Here is a 27,111-nt window from a genome sequence, read left to right on the forward strand (position 1 = left end):
CGTTCAAATCCATACATATGCGCATGTGTAAGCTGCGGTGTTGATTCGCCACGAAAGAGTACAATTCTGGTCCTACTGTGCGTCTGATTCCTTCACCGTTGCTTGGGCCCTTCACGAACAATGGCAGCGGAACAACACCCCCTCGCTCTGCCATCCACCCTCTCCCCTGATGATCTTGATGCTCTCTCTGAACTCTCCATCGTCCTAGCCAAGGTTCGAGCCGGAATCCAGTCCTCGAACGGCCTCACAACCGGCACAGGCGCGACGCCGGGCGGCGTTAACACTCATGGACAACAACTATCGTTCAAGGATGTTCCCGGCGCGACAGATGGTTTGAAGCACAAGGTCCAGCATGCGCGAGCCCAGGTTCGTGCTCTGCCGGACATGGATCGCTCTATCGAAGAACAAAATCGCGAAATAAAGGACCTGGAAGCCCGGATTGAGAAACAGCGGACACTGCTGGAAAGTTTACGACAAGGCGGTGTGAGGCTGGGCAATGAGGACGGCACTGCTCTTGACGTCAAAATGGAGACCTGATACGTGCAATTAAGTACAAAACCAATATCAATTAGACACGGAATTCTGGCCGAAATTACGGCAAACTTTTGCAGCAGAGCGATCGACGTTTACGAGTGCGAACCTCACTGGGTATTACTTGGAGTATATTGGATACATGGATATGCTATTTTGATGAAAGAAACTTGGACCCGGGCTCAATGGCGAGGTATACCAACTTTTTCAAGAGTCTCTTCAACGCTCATACCTGGTTGTCCAGGTACGACCTTGGTCCATATCGTCTCATCCAACACCTCGGCGTCTGACAACGTCGTCCAATTCGGGCTCTGTCCCGCCTTCAACCACTTGAAGTCATCAACTTGGTCCCACTGGTTCTCCTTCTCGGGCTCGCCTTGGATTGCCTGCGAGTGACGTCAGTACGAATATGTGGAAGAGATTGTTCAGTCAAAAAGCAACCTACATAACATTTGGGCAGTTGAGCAAACCTCATGCCCGCGCAATCCTCGATGATGGGATGACTAGTACAGTGTAGATAGATGTCTACATTTCTGCACTCATGAATACGAACTTGCCGTGCCGTAACCACAATAATACTATCTAACACGCCCGTAATGTGCACTGGTCCGTTGACGTGTCCGGCAATAATTAGGCTATGCGAAATATTCTTCAATGCCAAGCCTGGAAACGGCTTCCCTTGTGCCGTCGGAACAGACATGTCCACGATACATCCTCTCAAATCGGTTAAGCTACCAGATGCAGTGGCTCTCGCTGCAGATTGCGGCAGAATAATATGCAGATTTGACTGATTGGCAATGCCAATATTTCTGGCCATGGAGAAACTAGGCTTCCTAATGTATTGAGTACTCGGTTGAGAAAGCTCGGCGTTGTAGTCACGAATAGCTGCAGCGGAAGGGAGATCGCCGACTGTGTCATCGCCCTCAACTGCCTCTTGACGTTCATCTTTCGCGTGGCCCTGCGTGTTTCGAGATAGGCTGCCTGGATGTAAGCGCGGGTCGTTTTCTGGCGCGCCCATGTCAACGTGTGGTCCGGCGTTGGATCTTTTAAACTGGAAGCGGGACCTGGGTGTGATTTTGGCTATAGTCTCGTTGAGCTTGTCCTGGAGGCTCTTGATGGTCTGTTGAAAGGTATTAGCTCCATGTTGTGTAAAGAAAAGTTCGAGAGACAGTAGACAGCAAGGACAGGGGCTTGCCAACACTCACATCCGAGTACTGCTTCCGATCATACGAGGGAGTAAACTCGGCTGCGTCAGAGACCTCGTGCTGGAGCTTACTTATGCCAGCGAGGACATGGTCGATGGCTTCCTGCCGTTCCCCTGCGACAGCTGACACGGACTCCAACTCATCTATTTGGTCTTGGAGCTCTGCAATAAGAAAGTCAGCTCGACTTGGCCTGTTGCATATTTCAGGTATCAGTACAACTGACCTGCCACACAATCCTGGAAATGGCGATAGAATTTCTGTTTCGGATCCATGATCGAAGAGGCTGTCCGGTTGCTCAGCCAGAATCAAGACCTTCCTACGTTTCCTTGTCAGACTGAAGCTGGAGCTTTTGTTGTACAACTACTTCTCTTGCAAGGAGTAGGAGTCCACCAGACAGCTTGCGGTTGTTATCGGATGCACAGATAGGCTGCTACACACAAAGGCTGTTACCTGTCAAAATCAACGCCAGGTTGGATGTGGTCGCACAGCATCAATGAAATAATCGGGTTTTGAATCGATGAATCGACCTTTCATCGGCGACGTTGACCTGTCAGATGTTCAAGAACCCCACATTGACACTGACGTGCAGTTCACTTGAAAAAAGAGGGGTCTTGACTACCGTGTTTGGAGTCGTCCGAGTTCTGTGCAAAGGAAGGAAGCTAGTGACATGGGGGGATGGCACTGACATCATTGCTCCTTCTTATGTATTTTACATTGTTTCATTAATTTTGGCACAGACAAGCACCTTTCACACCAAAAAAAAAATGAGTACCTAGGTAATTAGAGCCCATGTTTGTATATTATGAAATACAAACTATAAGACATGTTCCCTGCAGAAGTATGCGCTCGCGATGACCAAATGCGCATGTGGTATGCAGATGTTTGGTCATCGTCTCAGACAGGGCCAAGGCCAATAACTGTCCAGAAATCCACAATGCTGCCAAACGAGCATTATCCTCTCTTGAGAAAAAAATCTAGAATCCCAGTTTCAATCCAAAGCTGTCGCGGTGAAGGATGTTCGCTAAAATTGCTCGTGTGCGAATGAATGCTGCCGAAGTCGCATATCGCTATGCAAGGGTATGTCCTCCAAATGATGCCATGCAATTATGTGTACAATATCCTTGCCGCCAGTAAAATGTATCGATATATCAAGATGTTTGTTTCGCAAATGATGAAATGCAATTTGCATCCAGGGACTGCTCAAGCCCACAATTTGCACCCAGGCAGAGGATCAAGTGTCAACGCAACACTCGTTCTCCTCCTTTGCTTTCTTCTCCTCGCCTGCTTCTTCAAATATCTGTAAGGGCTGAGGAGATCCCTTCTCATACATTGGAAAGCGAGAGAGCGTGCCTCTTCCGAGTACTCCATTCGTTGCCATTCAGGCATATCCTCAAGTTGCCACTTGTTCCCATCAGGTGTGCTGACAACGATGCTAGGGGTATTCATCTTCTTTGGTAGTGTTTTCTTGTCGTCTGTCGATTTGTTGCTCGCTCGTCTCGGGCAGGCTCTTGACTGCGGCAGTGGATGCCGGCCAATGACCATCTTGGAACTGACCCAAGTGTTGGATACGGTGACGCTGGTGACGACAGTTGTTGTGCTGGGAGGGTCGACGACTTTTGAAGGTTCTTCTTGAGAGGCGCTTGGAATGGAGAGAACAGCTTGGTGCCAGCTCTCCAGACTTTCCTTGCTTTGTTTTCTTCGTGCCATCTGTGCGAGCTGAAGATACTGTGAACTGGTGATTGTGGTAGGTGCGCAGTGGTAGTGATGATTTTGATTACGGTGCACTTTGATGAGGAGTTGTGGAGGATAATCAGCGAACGTGTAACTGGAACGGTTGGAACGGGGAATGTTGTGGGATATTGCTACTATTTAAGAAGGCTGGGACGAACTGAACGCAAAGTGAGAAAGGTTTGATATTAAGTTATCAACGGCGTGCACATGCTTATTCCAGATGATTCCGCATACGGCTCGTTGGCTGACGACGTACATAGAATAGCGATGGAAAGATAGAGTTAACTCTTTTTAGTATTTCAAAGTAAAGCATCTACAAACTCAATAATGCGCTCTGGCGCGTCCATTGCCCGCCATCCTCTTGCCACCATTGGGCAACGGGGGTATTATCGGCAGTTGGAACGGCTTCTTCTGTGGAATTTCCATGTTCACTGCACGCCACATCTCCCAAACTGTTGCTCGTCTCGCCGGCAGCATGCTGTACTGTAAACTATACAAGTTTTTGCGATTGATAGGCGGGACGAATTGCCCTGTCAAGAGACACAGCAACACACGCGGCGAGAGGTAGTGTTTGCGAATGCGATGGGCCATTTGGGAATATTGATGGAACATGGCTCCAAAATCCAAAGGTATTGACTGCGCATTTAAACTGTAAGCAAGATGTGCATTCTGTGGGTTGCCGTTGCCGTCGATCTGGGCTTGGGCGTGGGCGTGGGTGTGGATTTGGGTTTGGGTTTGGGTTCTTCTAACACTAACCTTGAGGTATATGATAGATGTAGGGGTCTCATTAGTAGTATTAGTGCTTGTAGCTCTATAATCCCGGGTATCTCGAAGCTCGAAACGAATGCCCCCTGTAGCTATGTCAGTAACCGGAATAGAGCCTAGCCAACGATTCAACATATACGCACCAGGTAACCTTCTCTCGTCCTTTATCCGTAGCATCAATGCAAATAGCGGGAAATGGTTCAAACAAGAAAGTAGGGTATCAAATCCAGCCTTCATGGATATTATAATCATCCGGGCAATAGCAAAGTTAAGGTAGAATACAACCACCGTGGGCAGCAAAAAGAATAGAAGCGTGAACAAAATTGTGCCGACAAGCAGCTGGTCAAGGTCATAATCACATGAATCAATACGGTTTCGAAGCACATTGTGCTTTTTACCTCGAAATAAGTGGAAGAGGGATTGGAGAATCGTCAACTGCCAGTGGTAAATGCGCGCCGAAGCAAGGTAGAACGAGTAAATGTGAATCGTCAACGCTGAGAGGAGATCTGAAAACATCGCAAGCGGCATGCTGGCGCCCGCAAAGGAAGTAAATCCGATGAACCACACAATGTTTGGCAGTGCAGGAGTCAGTGTCTCTATGCAGCCTAAAAGCTTAGTTAGTAACATTTCGGAACCAGGAGACCTCTACATAGTAGGGGACTTACTTGACCAGTAGTCAATGACCCATAAAAACAAGTCGCCCAAAAACATTGCTAACTCGGTGTTAAGTTTCAAGCCACCAGGCCAACCCATTAGCCACGAGATGCTTCTTTGCAGAGCCTCCACAGTGTATGTTCTCAAAAGATCTCCAATCTGGCCAGCAACCCAGTCAGAGTGCTCAATGACGTAGGAGCCAACCGCCATGCCAATAATGACGTCGTTGGCGACAAGCCAGAGGCTGTTATAGAACCGAATATAGTCGGGGTGTCTGGTAGTGACACTCGCCCAATTCATCTTTCTTTGTCGTAATGTCGAGTACTGCATTGGCCAATAACAAAACTGCTGAAGGCGGATTTCTATCTGCTGTGCGGTTGCTGATATGTCCTTCAAAGCGGCATATCCTGGTTTGATGCGGAACTCTAAGACAATGAGTAGCATCTCAGCCGCTATGCGATGGCCGAGTAGAAATAGGATAAAAGTTTTTCGGATGGTGGGGAACAAATACACGGCAAAAAATGCCCAAAGCTGCCTGAGAACGTAGTTTCTCATTGTCGAAGCAGACTCCATGACTTGCTCAGATACGCTGAGACTTCGCTTTGGTCGTGGGCCCAACCGCCATGCATTCTTTTGTAACATCTGTTCCAACTCCCACGACCAGTTTACTTGGTTGATGATTTTGCGCAGCGCTTTGTCTCGTGCTGAAGGAACTCGATTGGAGATGGTGTGTTGCTTCAATTTCTCAACCAGTTTTCGCCTGATTTCTTTTCCTGCTCGTTCCTGTTGTTCGACCAGATCTTCGGTAGCATCGACTTTGGCATCATCCATCATGGATGTTTTATCACCCAAGGCAAGAGCAATTGGTTCCAGAGAAATGTACTGCATATGCCTGGGTTGTGGTCTATCGTAGAGAATAAGTTGAATACTGGACGCCTTGGCGCACGTTATGGTTGGTGTTCGTGCATATGGGTGATTGATTGCGCAAACCCAAGACGGGTCGACTCCCTCAGAATTGGTTGAATTAGATACGCCAAGGACGTGCATTGATGAATGGCCACATAGTTCATAGATTCTACCTGGCGAGTGGGGCGCACTCCTGAAGAAAGTCCCCTGCTTGAGTTGGAATTCGACTTCGTGGGCCTGAAAATGTTGTCAGTGCTCAGTCAAACGGGTGGCATGGATGACATTTAGTTGAGAGAAGTGACTGACATCGACATCATCCAAGATGGCAACGACAAAAACGTCCAAGGTGGAATTCCGCCAGCCCACAACCACGCCTGGGCGATCAGACCTGCGGATGTCTGTCGGCCAGAACACTCGCATCAAGCCATCATGCTCTACCATGTCCACAACACCTCGTCAGGAGCTGGGAACCTTAGAAGGAACCGCGTCTCCTAAGTTGCTCTCGCGCAGATACGGCAATCCCAGCTTCTCGTGGATGCTGCAAAGTTTGAAAAACGCATCAATACTATTATTCCATGATACATCGTATCGGAGCTCGTAATCATACCAAGAATGTTTCCTTTCTGGCCACCCAAAGAACGGGTACGAATATGGTGAAAAACAAGGCAGTCAATGCGACTACGCCCTTGGCAGCACGGATCTGTTCAACCACAGCACAAAGTTATTAGCCAGTGATATATATATTTGAGCATTGCAGCTCGACAGGGTCAATGATGGCATACCACAACTCCGTATTCGGCAGCAAAGATGGCAAGCTCATAGAGACGAGTGACGAGGTCCCAGCGCGCGGTAATGTAGCCAGCTACAAAGATGCCGAGGGTGAGGATAGAAAATGGGTGCATAGAGCGTTATTGGATCTGGCAGGGCATGCCGCAAAAACACGCCGGAGGGACAGACGAGCTATTCGTCTCGAGATTGATGATGGAGGGGGAGGTGGTGTCTGTCGGCAAAGTGGTGCTTGCGATTCGAGCAAGATAGCTTTGCTTGGCGTTGCTGGGCGGCCGGGCGGGACTGAGACGAGTCGACTACGCAGAAACCTGTTGGCCGCTTTCACCAAAGAGCAAGTGGTGGCCTTTGTTGGTTACTGACCGAGTATGTCGAAAGCTCTGCCGGACAGATAAAATGGCTGCGCGTTGTTGGCTTCTCCTTGGAGCTTGGATTTGCAGATGGCCATCCCTGTCATGACCAAGTGGTGTCGAAGGCGTACATGTGGGGCAAGTTTAATCTCCATCCAAGGTCATGCTGGCTTGGGAGCTTGGCTTGCACTCAGTTCCGTTCCCAGAAGAATGCGACCAACCAGAACGTCAGGAATATTATTCCGTATTGACAACAACTAATTCTACTTGATATCATCACTGACTGCAGAGTAAAGTAAGAGTACACGAATTGGCTGGAAAGGGAGAAACCCTGAAGAGGAATTGCTCAATTCGCATTTCAAGTTTCTATGCTTGGTCTACTCTGCACACCGTTCATACAGACGGGAGGTCCATGACTTGCCAGAAGGCTGAAAGAAACCTGCAGCTGTCAGTGTCTCTGATATCCTATGGTAATGCCACTTCCGTACTCTTGGCAGGAGGTCGGTCCAATCATACTGAGACGGAGTATTGCATCCATTTGCGACAAATCCAACTTGCTCCTGTACACGGAGTAGAAACGGGTGACGATTGATGACCAGGGCCCACATATCGTCGGCTGCCAGCTGCCAGCTGCCCATGAGCAGGGATCTCCACACGATTGGTGACTTCAAATGTTCCGTCCTTTGCGACAGCTTCTCCAGCGCGCATCAGACAGTAAGCGCGTTGCAACTCCCAATAATCACTTGGCTTGCTTCAGTGACTCTGTTATATGACAGCGCTTGCATAATTGCAACTTGATACCATCGAGCCTATTCCACTTTTACCATCTTGATCAATTGAAACGCGGCCGCAACCAGAATGGCGCCAACAACAACTGAGCTTGAAGAAGCTCTGATCACCGGCACACACCAGGTTTTCACCGCTGAGCCTGATGCGACGACAGTTAATAAAGTTCGAAAACATGTCGAAGAATCCATGGACCTAGAGGATGGCTTCTTTTCGAGCGGAGATTGGAAACAAAAAAGTAAAGCCCTTATTAAAGAATATGTTGTAAGTGCAACCAGCGGGGGGCGCCTTTGTCTCTGCAGCACAACCTGCTGACCACCTGAACAGGACAAGTTACTAGAGGGCTGGGTGCCGGAATCAAAACAAGAAACGCAATCAAAGAATGGCACCAAACGACAAGCTTCTGAAGACGCTCCCTCCCCACCGAAACGACAGAAACAAACATCCCAGAACGGCAAGCCTACGAAGCACGACAGGAAGTCCCAGGGCAGTGATGACGAAACAGACCAGAAATCAAGTAAAGCATCGTCGCGTCGTAAGTCTAGCACCGTTGACGATTTGGACAAAGAAATGGGCGAAGAGTCTCCACAACACAAGAAGCAGAAAGATGGAAATAAGGGCGCAGCTCCCAAGGCGCAAAAGAAATCACCATCTATAGACGAAGGCGATGATTCTGGCGACGATGCCATGTCTTCGATCAAGGTCGAACTTTCAAATCCGGCTGTGGACGAAGAAGAAGATTACTCAGATGTCATTGATGAGGCACCGAAACCAAAACGAAAGAAGAAGGAGCGCAAAGACTCGTCTGCTAAACCGTCCAAACCCAAAGTTAAGAAGACGACCGAGTCAACACCAGATGACCCCAACGAGGCGGAAATCAAGAGACTTCAATCCCAATTAGTCAAATGTGGAATCAGAAAATTATGGCACAATGAGCTCAAGAAATATGGGGATGACGCGAGAGCCAAAATCCGGCACCTCAAGAAAATGCTGGCGGATATAGGGATGGACGGTCGTTTCTCGGAGGCAAAGGCGCGCGAGATTAGAGAAACAAGGGAACTCCTGGCTGAGGCTGAGGCCGCACAAGAGATGAACGCCCTGTGGGGGATGGACGCAGGCGGTCGTGCGAGTCGGAGTAAAAATAAGTCTTTGAAACTCGAGGAAAGCGAAGGCAGTGAGGTCGAAGACGCTGGTCAAGTCAAAGCCGACGAAGACGACGATGACGATGACGAAGCCACTTCATTTGCGGCTAGGCGCAGGCGCGCTCAAGCCGACCTGGCGTTCCTTGGAGATGATAGCGAATCAGATTGATGATTTATTCTTGATCTGAGTTTATGTATGACTGGGTTGATGGCTCTGGGCATGGGTGCTTCTTGTTCAAAGCAAGGCTTGACACGAAGCAAAGGGTCGCGAGTTACTTGTACTACTTTTTGGCATGCCTAACGATGTACCAAGAGTTGCGGTTTGATTTCTGTACTTTCATAAGGCTTCTGGTTAGCGAAAACAGAAAAGTTTCATTCAAACAATGAATCGTTGCTATGATATTGCACTAGTCAGACCAGGCCTTGTACACAATCCTGGCGCCATATATGTCGCCCTTCTTCAGCATGGTCATGCTCTTCCACTCAGGAACATTAACGGCGTTTACCCATCGTCCAGGCTCACAGCAGAAGGCGCTGCGTCCCCCCTTTGCAGAAGCTCCCTCCACGGCCGGCACATCTGTAAAGTCACCGGTATAGAACTGGAACGACGGCTCAGTGCTCAACACCTCCAAATGGATCCCCGTTTTAGGATGGTACGCAGCCAAGTCTCGAGCAAGCGGCTGCGAGCGCGTGTCCATTGGTACAGAAGCCGGGTCTGTCGTCTTGGTGAAGCAGTTGTCCACCTGGGGATCAGTTGCGCCAAGCGTGAATGGTTTCGTCGTATCAATAGTAGCATGGGGAACGGGTCCCCCTGTAGGAACAGAGTGCTCGTCGTTGGGTAAATGGAACTTTGAGCCCAGTGTGACGACAGTGCCGTCAGTGTTGGCGTCTCCCGTGAGGTTGAAATACGAATGGTTCGTCAAGTTGATGGGAGTCTCGTCAGCACCGTCCACCAACTTGGCTTCATATTCGATTCCCAGGACGAGCACCTCCTTCCCATTGACGGTCTGCGTACCCGCAGTGTAGATAACTGTCGTCTCTACCGTGCCAGGGAAGCCCTCGTCTCCGTCCTCGCTGACAAGTGTGAATGCGACGCTTTCTCCGCCCTGGAGGCCCTCAACTCCTGGGATCTGCTTGATTCCAACTGGCGTTGGGCCTTTCCAGATACGTTTGCCCCAGCCTACGTTGCCGCCGTGCAGTGTGTTTGGGCCGTTGTTGGCAGCCAACGGGTAGACTTGGCCGTTCACATTGTCAAGCTTGGCGCCTTTGATGCGGTTTGCGACTCGGCCGATAGTCTCGCCGAAGTATGGGGTGTTATATTGGACATATTGCTCCTGGGTGGGAAATCCAAGTACGATGTTTGTGTCTTTAACTTTGATGGATTGGATGATTGCCCCCAGTGGCAGGAAGGTGAAGGGAGCGTCGGTCATGATGGTGTGGGTGGTTGAGGGTTGGGAGAGAGTGTGCGTGGTGAGCTAAATGGTTTGGGAAACAGTAGGTAAATTCGGAGGTGTCTCGAAATGAAATCTTGCACTCGGTATGGAATTTCAAGATGGATATATAAATGAAATGACCAAATTAATCAAGTTGTGCCTTCCAAAGTGAGGCGGCACTATCAAGGATAAATGGCCGAACGGATATACTGGCCGTGAAAGTGAGTTGCTGTTCAGGCTATTATGAGGGTGCCACAGGCTGTAGAAGTAACCAGTAACGCCTCAATCCAGATGCCTCTTGCTAACATGGAAGGGTTTGAGGTGAACAGTCTGGTGCATGTACCCGCCTTTTATGAATGCATGCTCCATCTTGGATTACACTAAACACGTCAGGTAATCTGTTGCTCTGCTCAAACAGGATTCTCTGTTGGACCGCTTAAGTCACCACGTTGGAGGTGAGGGGCTTTGTGGCCAACATTGCATCGACATGCACCTCATCGCACATAGATGAAAGCCGATTGGGCAGACCAGATTGGTACCAGCAGGAGTTTGCGCTGGTATGGTTCCTTTTGTTGGGCAATATGGTTTGGACTAGCATTTGATCTGACCATGTGTTGAGTGTCAGTTGTTTGTCGCCGTCAACGTGGATGAAACAGCGTCACTTCACCCAAGTTGCTGTGCCTGAAGTGACAACGAACACCTGGCTAACTGTCACAGAAGAGGCGATTCAATACGTATTATGTGTTCGTCACCTTTACAGTAATAAGGTCACTATAGATTGGCACGTTTGACAAATTGAGGGCCGTTTTGTTTTCCTTTTGCTTCTTTGTTGCTCTTTCCCCAGGTGTGCGCAAAACATGTACAACCCATGATCTGAGTGAGAGTGAGACCTTGATCCGACACCTCTCTTACTGGTTGACTTCCGACCACCACCATCATGGTCAAATGAGCATCTTTACATCACCATTCACGTACCATGGCTACCCCCTCACCAAAGGCGACACCGAAACGCAAACGCGATGGAGAAACTCCCCTGAGTCCTATTAAATTCTCTTTTGATCTATCCAAGACCGAATCCGCCGAGGATGGAAGCAGCAGTCCGCGATCCAGGGTTGCGCATCGGTTTCGCGGCCTCGCACTTGGAAGTGGGGGCGGGGTTGTAAATGACGACGCAGAAGACGGGGATAGTCCAGATTCGGCACGAAAACGACAGAGATCTGATGAAGTAATGGCCGATGCTGCCGAGGTAGATCTGCAGCAACAGAGAGCGTCACCTACACCTCTTTCAAAGAAGGTTTCTAGCCAAGGAGCCGCGACCAGCACCGGAGACTTGTCAGCTCGACTGCGGTCCTCAGTAGATGATATCCCAGAGCCAGATACCAACTCACCGCGACGAAGAAGGGCAGGCACACCACCATTAAAGTTGAAGAAATCGCCCAAAAAGCCCAAGAAGAACGTTGTGGAAGAAACTGAGCCCATCGTCCCTGGGGAGTATGACGAAGATGACGACGATGTTGTCGTGGATCCAGTCAGGGCAGCATTAACGTGGCACGAGGATGAAATTACTATATACGACCCAAATGACGAGGATGACGATGGCACTGGGATTAATGGGGTTGGGTTTCGGCCAACACCAGCTATTGCCCACGCCAGAGCCATGAGGAGGCGACATCAGATGGCGGAGTATCGGAAACGAGAAGAGAGCGAAGCCAGGGCCAAACGAAGTCAGCGAAGAAGAGGCGAAGAGGGGCTATCAGTTCGACCCAAGAAAAGATCTCCTTCAAGAAGGGTGCGGTTCGTAGATTCGGAAAGGCAGAATGTGGCGGTTATAACACAATGAGTAACATGATGACCTATGACGCGGATAGCGGATGCCTTTAATGATTGATATGACCGAGTTTGGCGTTTGCTGGCAGGTTTCATGGGCTGTTTTTCTTTTATTGTACAGACACACGTAAGTGGTGTGATCGTGGGAGCTTGGAGTCTTCTTCTGCCCAATTCTTGGGGAAAGGAGTACCTTGACGGTGTCACGGACAGCAAAACGGGTTATGAATGGTTGTCGTCATGATATACGGCATTCAATACAAGACAGACTTGACTTTATGTTTTCTCAAATATTGAAATCTTTGTATTTGGTATCTACGGACATTGATAAAGGTTCTGTGTTGTACATCAATTTATACACATGATCCAAGAAACGATGACTTTCTGTCACCAAAACTTGTACCAAGGTTTCTGTGCCGCTATCCGCTCTTGCTCCAGCCGGATCTGTTCCTTCTTTTCCTCGGCCGCTTTTCTGGCTAATTCTCTCTTGTTCTCTGAAACCACTTCAATGTGCCGCTTCATCTGTATTCGTTCAGCCCGTCGCAGGTACTGGCAGTATTCGTATGACGCTGTGCTTCCAAGTACGAACATTCCCACCGCCCAATTCGCCGCATTTACAGCATTTCCTACACATTAAAATGTCAGTAACATCCTTCAACAATTGTTTAAAGAAGAGTGAAGTAGGGATGTTCCGTACCCTTCAAGACAAATCGCAATCCACCAAAGCCGGCTCCAGTCGCAATACCGGTCAGGAACCCTTGTCTTGCGCACGGTGTGTTGTGCACATTCGCAAAGTCTTCGGTCTTAATCATGCCAACTGCATCCGAGATTGTCGGTCTACCATTATTTGTATTCTTGTCGTTTCCTTGGTTGTCTGGCTGCTCCAGTTGTTCTATCGGTTTGGACCAGACATGCAAGGTCTTTTGGTTTGGGTCGGGTTGCGCATTTTCGATGTTGGGCGCCATTTCTGGCTACCTCTGGTGTGCAATTGATGTCATGAATTAATCGGACAGGAATTCAAATGTAGGAAAGACACTGGTCGTAAAGTCGTTGCGGTTGCGATTGGGTGCCGATGACGATTGGATGTTCTGATTTCTTGTGATCCAAACGACCGATGATAGAATGCTGTGTGGCTGAGTTGCGGGTCATGTCTTCCTCTACTGTGGCTGATACCTTCTATAAAAATCCCATTAATTGAGTGGACCTCATGCGTGTCGCGAATCAACGCGTTCTGGCGCGTCTCCCTCCAGTAATCCATTTGCCCTTGGTCAGCCATTGACTGAAGGACTCTGTGCATGGTGGGCAATTCCACTCGATTTGGACACATACAAACACTTCAAATATATTTCGGTCGATTTTCTTCAGCGCAGAGCGCAATACCTCATGACGACCCTACCTGTCCACCTAGCTCGAGCTATCTACCTTTCATAACTCGAGTTAAGGCTCCTTGTCGTCCACAACTGACGAGCTCACAATGCCCAACACAAGCTTGCGGAAGCCCCAAAAGGGCTTTCGTCGGGGTGGCAAAGCTGCATATCACGGCCAAAGAACACGTACTTTTGCCGCTACGTCACGAGCAGAAGGAACTTCAGCAGACGAGAAATGGGAGCGTACAAGGCTTGCTCAAACGATAGACGAGAACTTCGGTTTCGGAAGATATGAAAGTGGAAAAAAGAAGGAAGGATGGCTTGTGAATGTTCAGCCCACTGCCATTGAGGATGAGAGAATACCCGGCGGAAGGGCGGCGTTAGACTGCTACTTCATCGAACATGACGGTGCAACGTTCAAAGCGACTGTCGAATATGAGCCATACTTTCTTATTGCAGTGAAGAGGGGTCACGAATCGGAGGTTGAGGAATGGGTCAAACGAGTTCCAGGCGATGGTGTCGTCAAGACTATTCGCAGAATAGAGAAGGATGATTTAAATATGCCTAATCATCTTCTCGGATATCGACGAACGTTTTTGGAGCTCAAGTTTGCCAATGTCAACGACCTCATGGCTGCCAGGAGGGATATTATGCCCGTGGCCGAGAAGAACAAGAAGAATATGAATGCCATGGATGCATACGCAGAAGTTGCTACGTAAGTTCGAAGAATAGGATACTCTAAAAGGAACATTGAAATCTAACGTGGGAGCTTAGAGCCAATGCCAACTTCGACCTTTACGATGATGATTTACGAACTGATGACAGAACGACCAACTCATTCGCCGAGGCGAGTGACTACATTGTTGATATTCGCGAATATGATGTACCATATCACGTGAGAGTAATGATAGACTTGGGTGCGTTGGATAAAAGTCATTTCATAGACCAACATACTGACAACCCGGGCAGATATACGAGTTGGCAAATGGTACTACGTCGAAGTGAAGCACGGAGTGACCAAAATTCTGCCCAACGAGGACCGATCTCTTCCAGCGGATCCGGTAGTTTTAGCATTCGACATTGAGACCACGAAGCTTCCGTTAAAATTTCCCGACGCAGCCATCGACCAAATTATGATGATTTCATACATGATTGACGGGCAAGGATTCTTGATTACAAACCGAGAAATCATCTCTGAAGATATTGGAGACTTCGACTACACACCCAAACCAGAATACCCAGGACCATTTATGATCTTCAATGAACCAAATGAGAAGGCTCTTATCGAGCGATTCTTTCTTCACGTCAAAGAAGCTAGACCTACTGTTATCGCTACTTACAACGGTGACTTTTTCGATTGGCCGTTTGTCGAAGCGAGAGCGAGCGTCAATGGTATCGACATGTACCAAGAAATCGGGTGGAAGAAAGACAGCGAGGATCAGTTCAAATGCAACTACGGTGTCCATATGGACTGCTTCCACTGGGTCAATCGTGACTCTTATCTGCCTCAGGGTTCTCGAGGTCTGAAAGCTGTAACAGTAGCCAAGCTGGGATACGATCCGGATGAACTTGATCCGGAGTTGATGACGCCCTACGCCAGCGAGCGACCGCAAACACTGGCCGAGTACTCAGTGTCTGATGCCGTCGCTACGTATTTCCTGTATATGAAATACGTTCACCCCTTCATCTTCTCTCTGTGTACCATCCTGCCCTTGGGTGGTGATGATACCCTCAGAAAGGGAACTGGAACGCTGTGTGAGATGTTGCTCATGGTCCAGGCATATCAGAAGGAAATTGTACTTCCCAACAAACACCAATCTCCCAAGGAAGCCTTTTGGGATGGGCATCTGTTAGATTCAGAGACATATGTCGGAGGACACGTCGAAAGTATCGAGGCTGGTGTCTTCAGAGCTGACATTCCCGTGGACTTCGCTGTCGACACGGGGGCAGTTGATGAATTGCTTCGTGACCTGGATGCCGCTCTAAAATTTGTCATTACCGTGGAAGAGAAGAAGTCACTGGATGATGTTGAAAACTACGATGAAGTCAAGGAACAAATTTCACAGAGATTAATGAAGCTCAAGGAAACACCAAACCGAAATGAAAGGCCACTCATTTATCACTTGGACGTTGCCTCTATGTATCCCAATATCATGACAACAAACCGACTTCAACCTGATTCCATGATTGACGAGTCGGATTGTGCAGCTTGCGATTTCAACCGACCTGGAAAGACTTGCGATCGAAGACTGCCCTGGGCCTGGAGAGGAGAGTATCTTCCTGCCAAGCGAGACGAATACAACATGATTCGACATGCTTTAGAAAATGAAAAGTTCCCAGGAAAGACGCCACATGCGCCAATGCGTACATTTGACGACCTGAGCGCCGACGAGCAGGCCGCTCTGGTGCGAAAGCGTCTCCAGATATACTCACAAAAGGTATACCACAAGATCCATGATTCCACTACCATCGTCCGAGAAGCCATCATCTGCCAAAGGGAAAATCCTTTCTATATTGATACCGTGCGAGACTTCCGTGATCGACGATACGACTATAAAGGAAAGGCCAAAGTCTGGAAGGGCAAGACGGAAACTCTCAAATCATCCGGTGCGCCTGCGGGTGAAGTTGATTCTGCCAAGAAAATGATCATTTTGTATGATTCTCTGCAGTTGGCACACAAGGTTATTCTAAACTCCTTTTATGGCTACGTCATGAGGAAAGGTTCACGATGGTATTCCATGGAGATGGCCGGTGTTACCTGCTTGACCGGAGCGACAATCATCCAGCTGGCTCGACAGCTCGTGGAACGTTTGGGAAGACCTCTGGAATTGGACACTGATGGTATCTGGTGCATGTTGCCGGCAACATTTCCCGAGAACTTTGCCTTCAAGTTGAGGAACGGCAAGAAGCTCTCCATCTCATATCCTTGTGTCATGTTGAACCATCTTGTCCATGACAAATTCACCAATCACCAATATCAGACACTGGTAGACCAGAAGACATTCAAGTACGAAACTCATAGCGATAACTCCATCTTCTTTGAAGTCGACGGTCCGTACAAGGCAATGATTCTACCGACCTCAAAAGAAGAAGACAAAAATTTAAAGAAGCGATATGCAGTTTTCAACGACGATGGTAGTCTTGCCGAATTGAAGGGTTTCGAGGTGAAGAGACGTGGTGAGCTCAAGCTCATCAAAATCTTCCAACAGCAAATTTTCAAGTTCTTCCTAGAAGGCGAGGATCTGACGCAATGCTACACTGCTGTTGCCAAAGTTGCAAATCGATGGCTTGATGTTCTCCACAGCAAAGGGTCAACCTTGGCGGATGAAGAGCTCATGGAGTTGATTTCGGAAAACCGAAGCATGTCCAAAACTTTGGAAGAGTATGGCTCGCAGAAATCCACCAGTATTACCACGGCCAAGCGTCTCGCGGACTTCTTGGGCGAGCAAATGGTCAAGGATAAAGGTCTAAACTGTAAATTCATCATTTGTTCAAGGCCACGCAACGCACCCGTCACAGAGCGTGCTGTTCCGGTGGCCATCTTCTCAGCAGAAGAGTCGATCAAAAGGACGTACTTGAGAAAGTGGCTCAAGGAGGAGCCCACGGATACTGACCCGAGAGCCCTCCTGGATTGGGATTACTATCTGGAGCGTCTAGGGTCAGTTATTCAGAAACTGATCACAATCCCAGCTGCTTTGCAAAAGGTCCGAAATCCAGTTCCTCGAGTGCCTCACCCTGACTGGCTTCAAAGGCGTATCAACATCAAGGACGACAAAATGAAGCAGAAGAAGCTCACAGACCTGTTGGCTAAAGAACCCCTGGGTGACATCACGAATCTCAATGGTCCACGAATGGACGACTTGGAAGACTATGGATCCAAACTCCTGAAGCCAAAGCAAGTAAGCACAGCAATTGCCTCCTCGCAACCAGCACCAACGGTTCAAAAACGCAAATCACCAGAACCTGCCGAGAATACGGATCCCATGGCTGCGCTACCTAAAGTCATGCCAAACCCGTCTGAAGATTATCCCGCCTTCTTGAAATATCAGAAACAAAAGTGGAAAATTCAGAAGCAAGCGCGGATACGCCGAAGGCAGCTGTTCGGCGACAGGCGAGGCATGACTGGCAACAATATTCAGCAGACGTTCATGAAACAGGCACACATCACATTCATGAATACGTGGCAGCTGCTACACTTGCAAGCCACTGATAGCCCTGGTGTTGTTACTGCCCATGTTTTGATTGATGCAAAAATTCATACTCTGAAAGTCAACGTCCCTCGGCAGGTATTCCTCAATCTGAAGGGCAGCGACCTTCCGGATGTTGACATTGCAGGCTGCGAGGTAGAGCAAGTCAACTACACTCTTCCAAATGGCCATCCTTCCAGCCATCTCTTTAAGCTTACAGTTCCTGAGGACGTTTATTTCAATGAAGCAGCCAAATTCTCTCTTTTGTTCAACCACCCTAGCGTGGAGGGCGTCTACGAGAAACAAGTACCACTGAACATTCGAGCTGTGCTCCGCCTTGGAAACCAATGTACCATTGATGAAAAACAAAATGCAGTACTTGGCAAGGGTCTAGAACAGGGCTTTGATCTGTTTGGTTTGAAACGGCCAGCAAAGACTAGAACTTACCTGGAGTCATCTCCCTTGGCTTACATTTATCTTTCTCACATCACAGCTGGTGAGCGTCAGATCTTCGGTATCTTCTCAACTACATCGGATCAGGGCCACATCATCATCCTTCAGAAAAACAAGGACTCTGGGCAAGACCTCCCCAATGTTACGAGACTGTATTCTGAAATGTTAGCCAATCGGGCAGCAGAGGTTGCCGGTACCAACTGGCAAGACTGCTTCGCCTACCAGGAAAAGATCACGTTCAAGATAACACAAGTGTCTACTCGCCGAAAAGCGCATCTAGAGATCAGCGACGTCGTCAAAAAGATGCGAAAAGACGAGGTCCGACCGCAAATGATGGTGATCCAATCTTCACAGCGCAACCTGCTCGTCCATGACATTCCTGTCCTGGGAGAATTCCCCGTCTTGCCGTTGAAGTATAATGCAACAGATAGTTCCCTCCCGCCGCTTGGCTGGCAAGCTATTGTTGCCCGCAGACTTGTCGGTCATTATCTTGGCCTTGGCTCATGGATATTACATCTTACTGCACTTGCGAGATATGGTGATGTTCCATTGTGTAACTTGGAACGGGAGGATCCTCGATTCCTGATCGATATTGCCTATGCTCGTCGTCTACAGGCCAATGGAGTCGTTCTCTGGTGGTCAGCTGGTCCTCGACCGGACCACGCTGGCTATGAAAAGGATGATGTCCTTGGTCCTCTCGATGCTGTCAAGATGCCCAATGTCAATAATCCAGGTACTTTTGCCTCGGTGTGCATAGACTTGGATGTACGGAACCTTGCGATCAACACGATACTGACCTCTTCACTCATCAACGAACTGGAGGGGGCAGACTCGGTGTCGTTCAACCCGACGGCCGATGGATCCGAAACGTTGGCTTCTGATAATGCCTTTGCCAACGCTGGTGTTCTCGTTCTGCGCGAGATGGTCAAAGCCTGGTGGGCAGAGGCCTGCAAAGGTAGCACCATGGCAGACGTTTTGGTTCAACACCTTGTCCGTTGGGTAGAGAACCCAGACTCGTTCATGTACGACAGAGCATTACACTACTACGTACAAATGATGTCTCGCAAGGCCTTCCAGCAACTCATGGCAGATTTCAGACGAGTTGGGTCACAGGTTGTTTTTGCGAATGCCAACCGCTTGATTCTCCAGACAACGAAAGCTGAAGTTGGCAATGCTTTTGCCTACAGCCAGTACATCATCAAGTCGATCAAGAGTAAGCCCCTGTTTCACTTTATTGATCTTGAGATCAAAGAGTACTGGGACTACCTGGTGTGGTACGACGAATTTAACTATGGCGGCAAGGGGTGCCAGGAGGTCATTGAAGCAGACGAACAGAACCTCGAAACCATCATGCATTGGCAAATGGCCACTTTTCTCCCTGTACGACTGCAGCCGACGTTCCAGGAATGGATCATTGCGTTTATACAACTCATGCACAGCCTCAAACGGCCTACGGGCAATGATCCCGACTCAACCCCTCGCCTTACACAGCTGCCCAACCGCAATGCCGAAAACGAGGAGAATCAAATAATCCTTGGGAAGGCATACGAGAAGCCACTGAAAAGGGCAATCACCGGTCTGATAAGTCAGCAAAGGCGAGAGCTCCTGCACCCAGAACTAGCAGAAGACTATAGCTTCCCTAGTCTGCCTGGTTCTCACTTGACTCCGCGAGGCCCAATGCTAGAGTTGGTCAAGTCACTCATGCAAGTACTCTCTCTTGATAAGAACATTACTCTCGAAGCCCGTCTACTGCGTAAGGAGCTCTTGGCATTATTCGAAGTCCGAGAATTCTCCAAAGAAGGCACCTTTACAAACCCCTCAGAGAGTCTTAAGCTCGTTCAAATCTCATGCGACAGCTGCACCATGGCCCGTGACTTGGACCTCTGCAGAGATGAAGATCTGCAGGGAAATGACGGCCGAGGCTGGCAATGCAGTTTCTGCAGCACAGAGTACGACCGTGTTGCTATTGAAGAGAGATTGCTGTGCATGGTCGAGTCTTGGACGGTGGAATGGGCAACGCAGGATCTCAAATGTGCTCGTTGTGGTGCCTTGCGAGTGAATGATTTAATGGAGCATTGTACATGCAGTGGGGAGTGGAAGGAGATTGTGTCTCGAGAGGAGATTACCCGAAAGTTAAAGGTCATGAGGAAGGTGGCCAAATATTATGGGCTGAGGATGTTGAGCGATATTGTTGAAGGTCTGTTTTCGGATATTTGATGCATTAATGGTGTGAATACTGCATTACTGGTGTCTTGGGCGTAGGAATCATTGGGCGCATGAGAAACGAGAGGTCTTCATGAATTACTTATTTTGTATATTTCAGAAATACAATGTCTACATCAAAATTGTGTCTTCCAACTCACGCCATTGCAATCCTTCGCTCATGAACAAGAACTTTCTCAATACCGGTCAACTCGTCCATACTATCTCGAAACGGCCCCCAAAACATATCAATTCGCTCCAACGTCATCCCCGTATCTGCATGCGATACAGCTCTCTTGACAGAGTCCCGAAACACCTCACCCATAGCAACATACTCCTCTAGCGTCTGCCTCTTCGCATCCTCCGCACTCAATCCCTTCAACTTCACAACAAACCGGGAGACACTACAATCCTCGACCAGCCTCTTCCCCCGTATGCTCATCCACACGCCTAAACCAGCACAAATATCCCGCAGAATGTTGGGCGCCAAATCAACTAGCGCGTATGTTGCATCACTCCTCTCGTCATAGCGTTCCATCCACTTACACACGTCGATAGCAGCCCTGACAGTGCGTAGGCTCTCGTATTCGACTTTGAAATGGGTCATTTCTGCGTCCATCTTGGACTCTTTACAGATTCCGAATGCGTCGACGAAGCCTTCGATTTGCAGGTAGCAATTTACTTGTAGGAGATACAGCACGCACCGCTGCAGTTGTATGTAGTAGTCTGCCTTTGGTGCCGGGGAAATTTCATCTTTGAAGTCGTGTTGCAAGTAGCTCGGAAAACTGGTTTTCCAGTTTTCAATCTGCCCATAGAGAGCCTCTATATCTGCTGGTTTGACGCCATGTCTTCTCGTCGCGGTGTTACATAGTCTCTGTAGCATGTTTCGAGCAATAATGGCCAGGGACAGAATGGCATCTAAGTAGCCGTGCGTTTCCATTTTGGGTAGTAAAATCTTAGGCGTTGCTTCGATGTCTGTTTCGGGGATTCGCGAGGGTCTTTTGTAGTCAAGGTTGTTGAAGGCATCTAGGCCGTAGACGTGCCAGAATAAGAGTATTCGACGGTCAGCGGCTCGAGATGGCATTTCTGAGGAAGTCTCACCCTCGAGACGGTACTGCAGCGTCATCATTACGAGGGAGTCGTGTGAAAGGAATAGAGCTTCCATGTGTGTTGGTATGGGGGATGATGTGTTTTCGTATTTGAAGTTTGCCATGAGAGCAAGAGCTTCAATGTCGTCTAAGTGGGTGGTACCGCGGCCGGAGGACTGGTGCTCGAAAAAGCATTCCTTGAACTTGGTTGCCAGGCGCTGTTGGATTTCCCACTTGTTGGGAATGTTGGTAAAGGGAATGCCGCGACAGGCAATGGCGTATATGAGGGCGTGGCAGCATCGGTTTGCTTCGTAGTCTTCCCAGAAGGCGTCTTCTAGGAGGATTGGCAGGCATAATGCTGCGTGGGTAAAGTACAGCTTGAGGGCAGACTTGAAGATTTCTGAATCTATGCCACAGTTTATCCACAGTTCTTGGTGAAGGTGGTCATCTGGGGAGAGTGCTTCGGATGAAGTCTGGGTATGGCTTGGTGCGAAGCTCAGTGGCGTGTTCCATTCTGAGGATAGATCCCCCATGAAGATTTGATCAAGGAATAGGATACTGTCCGCGCTCAAGTCGAACAGGCTATCTGATAACAAGAAAGATGGTGTACCAGCAAAAGAAGTATCGTGCGGCGGGAGACTTGTCACAGTTGCATCTAGAGCTGATGTTGGCGGAACGTCTTTGAAAGCGGCAACACCGGGTTCTTGGGAGCTTCTTGTGTTCGAGGTATCAAGATCAGTTCTCTCAGTTTGTTTTCTCCTTTGAATACGAATGTCATTAGAATCGTCGATATTGCACGGAATCTGTCGCAAATCGCACTGAGAGCAGGTCGTTTCGCCTTGAGAAACTCGAGCAGCTCGGTTACACTTGATTTTTCGTCTGTGACAGAAATCGCACGATTCGCGCTCTAGTCCGCGTTTTAACCGCATTCTTGGCTTTTTAAATTGTTCTTCCTGTAGGTTATGGAGTTTTGTCGGCTTCGTGATGCAATTAAACGCGGGATATTGGCGGAGGATATGCGGAATGCTCTTGTTCATGTTTTGGACGGCCTGGATGGCGGATGTCTTTGTTTGGGGTTGAGGAGCGGGGCTATGGCGGCGATTTTGCGGCGATTTCAAGGGCTATTCATGGCACAAGTTGCGCGTCCCCTTTCGCGGTAGAAATGAATAAAGGCTCTGGGTTTTGATTTATTTCGAGTAATGATCTTTTCATTTATTCTGTTGAAGCTATTAAGAGTCCTGTGTGTGTACCTGGCCTGGCCATCATGGATAACAACGCGACTTCGACCGCCAGGGTGTCACCCAACGGAGTAGGAGCCCTTCCGTTTACACCTCTTCTCGCACCAAGTGCCATATTTACAACTATATTTGGAGTATTGCTAGTCTTGCATGCCGTCTTGGCATGCAAATTTAGACGCTATTACGGATATGCCATAGGAATGATTTGCGGTCTTCTCTTGGAGTTTCTGGGCTACATAGCCAAGGTGATGCTGTCAAAAGACAGGAAAGACAAAAATGGATATATAATGTACGTCAAAAAAAAAAAAAAAAAAAAAGCATATTTCAAGCCCAAATTATTACGCAGCCGCCACTTACAAGACGCTTAGGTACATTATTGGCTTGACGCTTGGTCCGACGTTTCTATCCTCATCTCTATACCTCGGAATAAGCATGATCCAGCGACACGATCCCCAGGCACGAATAAAGTACATAGGCCCTCGACTCTTTGCTACCCTTTTTATCCTAGGGGATTTTGCTTGCCTCTGCTTTATAGGATGTGGGGGATCTCTTGCAGCCATTTACGCGGATAGTCCTGTTGGCATAAATCTGATGATAGCTGGGTTGGCTACACAGGTTTTGTTTACGGCCATATTCTGTCTTGTTCTGTTTCTCGTGTACAAGAAGATACAATCGAGAATAAGATATGATAGAATGCGGTGGTACATGCTTGGTATGTGAGGATGCCTCAGACAACTTCAGATCTAGGACTAACTAGGACAAACTAGGTGCCTCAGTTACCGCGGCCTGCCTCTTCATCCGCTCGTGTTGGCGTGTCGCTGAGTTAAGTGAGGGGTTCAACGGTCCGCTAGCGTCCAAGGAAGGGATTTTTATTGCGTTGGATAGTCTTCCTATGGTTGCTATGTCTGTTTTGCTGACATTGTTACATCCACAGTACTGGTTTGGGCATGGAAGTCAGCCAAACAAGCTGGTGGACGAATACAATCTTGTGGGCAATATGAGGAGTGTGTAAAGATTAATGTTGGGTAGAACTGGTATGAAAATCCAGCCAAACTTCCTTTCCTGTTTTAATAGTAGATTTTTTTGGATGTTATAACTCATGCGTCTGGCTGTTCTGTGTTCCCTTTGCAAGCTGCAAGCGCAGACACCACATGCGTATTGCATTGCAGACACAAAAGTGATGCACGATTCGTCAGCCAAACCATGGATTTACAACTACATGATGATCAAATAATTATTTGCACTCCATTTCATGTAACTTAGATCATTTTCCAGTTTTTTAAACCATGGATTATTAAATGTCGGTGGTTCGCCCGGAGGCCGCCTTCCCCTCCCAAGGCATCCACGAACTCTTGCAAGGTCAGGGTCTGCCTTGTCGTTGGCCCCCATCCCATGCAGCAGGCATGGATGGTCGCTCCTTCCCCAAGATCTCTTTGCTCCTTTGTTCCCGTTACACTTGAAACCTTAGACATCGAACAACGACATTGTGCCATTGTCGTGGATTTATTTTAAACTTCTGCGGATTTGTGTAAAACTTTTGCAATATTAGTTTTCTCTCAACTCAATACAACGCAAACCTACACTCTATTATACGTTAACACGGCCAGGAATGCCACGACGGAGCGCAAACCGGCCCCGCCCACGGAGCCTCCCGGCGGCGCCTCTCCCGGCATCGCAAGTACCATGTCAATTCCTATCTCCAGAAACAGTTGGCCATGCCAATGGCTTCAGCACCCTGACTCCGTTCCGCGAGGGTTTCAACGAATTACAGTTCTATCCAGAGGAATTTCACATATGCATCACAGAAACAGACGTTGCACCGCTGTTCCCCGCCGACTCTGTGAAACTTTCGCCAGCACCACAATATGACTTCGGTTACAAAGATCTCATTTCGAATAATGACATATTCTATCCACATCATCGTCGCCCTCGCATCCTTCCATCCGAAAATCCAAGTACAATCAGCGGTGATGCTCCATCGTCCGCAGGCTCAACTTTCTCTCCTGTTCAAACAGAACAAGGTGAACCATTTACTGGTCAACGGTCCCCCTGCCCAAGTCAGCTGGGCAAGACGGTTAGCGCAGTAGATGCGGAAGAAGAGGCCAAGGACAGGCTCGCAGATTACCAGAAACTCGTTTGCTTGGGGCCTCAGTGCCACATGTCGTTCCAGTCTGATATTGATCTCCGAACACACGTTCAGGCAGTTCACAATCACACATGCAGTTGGGCTGGTTGTCGACATCCGAGTTTTGCCTCCCGCAAAGAACTCGCCTGGCACGTCAAAGCCGAGCACTTACTCATATGTCCAGTGCTAGAGTGCTCCGATGAATCGTTTCAGAGCAACCGCGAGTTGACCTCACATATTGCAGTGGAGCATCCAGAGTCCGGGAGGGATGTTGTCAAGGAATGGGAACTGCCTCCCCCCGCAACCGACACGAATGAAGTGACTCTTCAAAACGACCACAGCGTTGAGTCGACTCCAACAAAGTCAACTATAAACATTGATTCGAAATTCAAGGCAGCTGTGAAGGAGGTCATGAGTGTGGCCAGAGCCAAAAAGAAGTGTCAGGAGCGCCTGTGGAATGTTGTGGAGAAGAAAGCCAGGAAGAGCAGTGGTATGTTTGAAAACAATCCATCTATCCCATATATTGGTATTATACTGTTTTTCTCTTTGCGGCAAGCCTCAGTTCTCCGCTAATCGGACCAGGCACGCCAAGAGCAGCAGATAGCCCAACCGACCTTGTCCGCAGCCGCGCATCTCGTGCGTTGGAAGCCGCCAGTTTCCCTCTGGTCTTTGAACATGCCGTCCTCCCCTTTCTCGCCGAGTTCGTCCCCAAGTGGTCTGGCCCTCGACACGTAATCTCCTGCACGAGAGGACGAACGCCTCAGCATCGTCGAATTTGCATAATGACAACAGCCATGCTCTCGCGAACGCGGAAGATCATCATTGCCCGCCATGTGGCTGATCTGCTCCCTGAAAAGTACAGGCGAACAGTAAGCTTTGTGTTTTCTGTCGGCCAAATAAGTCGTGCCGCCCGTTGGGCCAGAGGCCTCAGCAAGGAGCACCCAGACGACGTGCGATCCGCTCGAAATCCCTACCATTTCACCAGCCCGTGTATGGGAGACAGTGTAGGTATTTCGCGCGAGGGTCATGTTGAGGAGAGTACAGCAACTCTGGGCCCATGCCTAGATGTTGATCGGGGGTCATACTGGCTTGTCAACTTCCACCCATTTTTGGATGCATACCGGAATTTATCCAAGGTCAATGTTGAACACCCTTCTCCACAGGATCGAGAGCCGTGTTTGGTTGAAGGCCACGACTGTCTATCGCAGGAGCCAAGCTTCAAGTTGGGCATCGTTACGGTCACGTCTGGTCTGAATCTGAAGACAACAAGAATCTCCCATGATCCTTATTGGGAAGACAACGACCTGGAACAGCCGCTGGTCGTCACCGACTGGGCATTGGTAACTTCTAACAAATCGGTAGGCGGTCGTGCAAACATGCTTCGTCGCTTCCCGTCCGAAACACAGCCGCCCATGGTTGAGCCGCTTGTCAAATCAGTTTGCAGTGGAGTGAGCGGCATCATCCCCGGTGCTACTGTCCTCTCTAGTGGTCGAACATCTGGTTATCAGAGGGGAATGGTGTGTGAAATTCCTGCCTACGTCAGTGCGGAGGAGAACGGCACGGGCAAAGCAACTCGTGAATGGTTCGTGGAGGAACCATATTCTCCAACAAGCAATGAGGATGCCTGGATAAGGGGAGGCATCGGAGTCGAGGGCGACAGCGGTGCGGCCATCGTAGACGCAGAAACAAACCTGCTCTACGGCCAGCTCTGGGGTCGTAACAAGTACTGGGGACCTGGCCCTCGAATCACATTCTTTACGTCCGCCGCCGATATCTTTGATGACATTCAGGAGAAGTGCGGGTTGCAAAGTCGGCCCAAGTTGCCTCAGATTCGAGACGAAGCAGACCGCTACGCTGTCTACCCTTCTTGTAGGCGCTGCTACGACTTGAAAACGTACCTAGACAGCCGGAGAAGCTCGAGGGTGTCGTTACAAAGCATGATAAACTACAGGAGCGATGCAGATCATGACCTCACGTCGTCGATTGAGAATGTATCCGAGCTAGCTACACCACGGGATTATCCGCGCGGCAGTGGCACTGGTATGGAGGAAATCGGCGCATCCTTCACTACCACTAGCTCCCCAATACCGCCTTTCGGCTTCTCAGCTGGTTCACCACCTGTGACATGGACGAGTCCATATGCGCAGACGCTCGTCATCGACGAACACACCGCTGTCGATAACCCCAAGTTCCGGGACGCCATTCTCGAGGCAGCCGCCATGGAACCACCGCCAAAACGGAGATCTATCTGCCTAGACCAGGGCCGCCTATTCGCGACGGATTACAGCATGGGCAATCAACCAAAGAGGAAGAGAACTGGCAAGTAGAGCACGATCGC

General features: G+C 49.0%; 11 protein-coding genes across 11 annotated transcripts; 6 read left to right on the plus strand and 5 right to left on the minus strand.

Moving 5' to 3' along the window:
- Window positions 1–120: 120 nt before the first annotated feature.
- VFPPC_14331 (mediator complex, subunit Med9) lies at window positions 121–537 on the plus strand (the record flags this gene model as incomplete). The annotated part of the gene is made up of 1 exon (XM_018292100.1): window positions 121–537. The coding sequence occupies one exon, from the start codon at window positions 121–123 to the stop codon at window positions 535–537; it is 417 nt and encodes a 138-aa protein (XP_018143503.1).
- Window positions 538–713: 176 nt separating this feature from the next.
- Window positions 714–2,008, minus strand: VFPPC_07974 (tubulin-specific chaperone c; the record flags this gene model as incomplete). Its single annotated transcript, XM_018286753.1, has 4 exons — window positions 714–917; window positions 977–1,651; window positions 1,737–1,897; window positions 1,960–2,008. The coding sequence occupies 4 exons, from the start codon at window positions 2,006–2,008 to the stop codon at window positions 714–716; spliced, it is 1,089 nt and encodes a 362-aa protein (XP_018143504.1).
- Window positions 2,009–3,788: 1,780 nt separating this feature from the next.
- Window positions 3,789–6,233, minus strand: VFPPC_07975 (N-acetylglucosaminyl transferase component Gpi1; the record flags this gene model as incomplete). The annotated part of the gene is made up of 4 exons (XM_018286754.1): window positions 3,789–4,318; window positions 4,376–4,837; window positions 4,898–6,029; window positions 6,099–6,233. 4 exons carry the CDS (start codon window positions 6,231–6,233, stop codon window positions 3,789–3,791), a joined length of 2,259 nt encoding a protein of 752 aa, XP_018143505.1.
- A 1,553-nt stretch (window positions 6,234–7,786) lies between these two features.
- On the plus strand, window positions 7,787–9,025 carry VFPPC_07976 (transcriptional regulator; the record flags this gene model as incomplete). Its single annotated transcript, XM_018286755.1, has 2 exons — window positions 7,787–7,978; window positions 8,042–9,025. The coding sequence occupies 2 exons, from the start codon at window positions 7,787–7,789 to the stop codon at window positions 9,023–9,025; spliced, it is 1,176 nt and encodes a 391-aa protein (XP_018143506.1).
- A 238-nt stretch (window positions 9,026–9,263) lies between these two features.
- Window positions 9,264–10,286, minus strand: VFPPC_14332 (aldose-1-epimerase; the record flags this gene model as incomplete). The annotated part of the gene is made up of 1 exon (XM_018292101.1): window positions 9,264–10,286. One exon carries the CDS (start codon window positions 10,284–10,286, stop codon window positions 9,264–9,266), a length of 1,023 nt encoding a protein of 340 aa, XP_018143507.1.
- Window positions 10,287–11,265: 979 nt separating this feature from the next.
- VFPPC_14333 (hypothetical protein) lies at window positions 11,266–12,129 on the plus strand (the record flags this gene model as incomplete). The annotated part of the gene is made up of 1 exon (XM_018292102.1): window positions 11,266–12,129. The coding sequence occupies one exon, from the start codon at window positions 11,266–11,268 to the stop codon at window positions 12,127–12,129; it is 864 nt and encodes a 287-aa protein (XP_018143508.1).
- A 371-nt stretch (window positions 12,130–12,500) lies between these two features.
- Window positions 12,501–13,078, minus strand: VFPPC_14334 (hypothetical protein; the record flags this gene model as incomplete). Its single annotated transcript, XM_018292103.1, has 2 exons — window positions 12,501–12,739; window positions 12,811–13,078. The coding sequence occupies 2 exons, from the start codon at window positions 13,076–13,078 to the stop codon at window positions 12,501–12,503; spliced, it is 507 nt and encodes a 168-aa protein (XP_018143509.1).
- Window positions 13,079–13,587: 509 nt separating this feature from the next.
- VFPPC_07977 (DNA polymerase epsilon catalytic subunit A) lies at window positions 13,588–20,337 on the plus strand (the record flags this gene model as incomplete). The annotated part of the gene is made up of 3 exons (XM_018286756.1): window positions 13,588–14,195; window positions 14,255–14,397; window positions 14,450–20,337. The coding sequence occupies 3 exons, from the start codon at window positions 13,588–13,590 to the stop codon at window positions 20,335–20,337; spliced, it is 6,639 nt and encodes a 2,212-aa protein (XP_018143510.1).
- Window positions 20,338–20,479: 142 nt separating this feature from the next.
- On the minus strand, window positions 20,480–22,447 carry VFPPC_16025 (Zn(2)-C6 fungal-type DNA-binding domain-containing protein; the record flags this gene model as incomplete). The annotated part of the gene is made up of 1 exon (XM_018293778.1): window positions 20,480–22,447. One exon carries the CDS (start codon window positions 22,445–22,447, stop codon window positions 20,480–20,482), a length of 1,968 nt encoding a protein of 655 aa, XP_018143511.1.
- Window positions 22,448–23,080: 633 nt separating this feature from the next.
- On the plus strand, window positions 23,081–23,660 carry VFPPC_07978 (RTA1 domain-containing protein; the record flags this gene model as incomplete). Its single annotated transcript, XM_018286757.1, has 2 exons — window positions 23,081–23,275; window positions 23,406–23,660. The coding sequence occupies 2 exons, from the start codon at window positions 23,081–23,083 to the stop codon at window positions 23,658–23,660; spliced, it is 450 nt and encodes a 149-aa protein (XP_018143512.1).
- Window positions 23,661–24,257: 597 nt separating this feature from the next.
- VFPPC_07979 (zinc finger protein) lies at window positions 24,258–27,100 on the plus strand (the record flags this gene model as incomplete). The annotated part of the gene is made up of 2 exons (XM_018286758.1): window positions 24,258–25,263; window positions 25,356–27,100. 2 exons carry the CDS (start codon window positions 24,258–24,260, stop codon window positions 27,098–27,100), a joined length of 2,751 nt encoding a protein of 916 aa, XP_018143513.1.
- Window positions 27,101–27,111: the final 11 nt, after the last annotated feature.

The sequence above is a fragment of the Pochonia chlamydosporia genome, chromosome 4 (genome assembly GCF_001653235.2).
Source record: "Pochonia chlamydosporia 170 chromosome 4, whole genome shotgun sequence".
NCBI classification, from domain to species: Eukaryota; Fungi; Ascomycota; class Sordariomycetes; order Hypocreales; family Clavicipitaceae; genus Pochonia; species Pochonia chlamydosporia.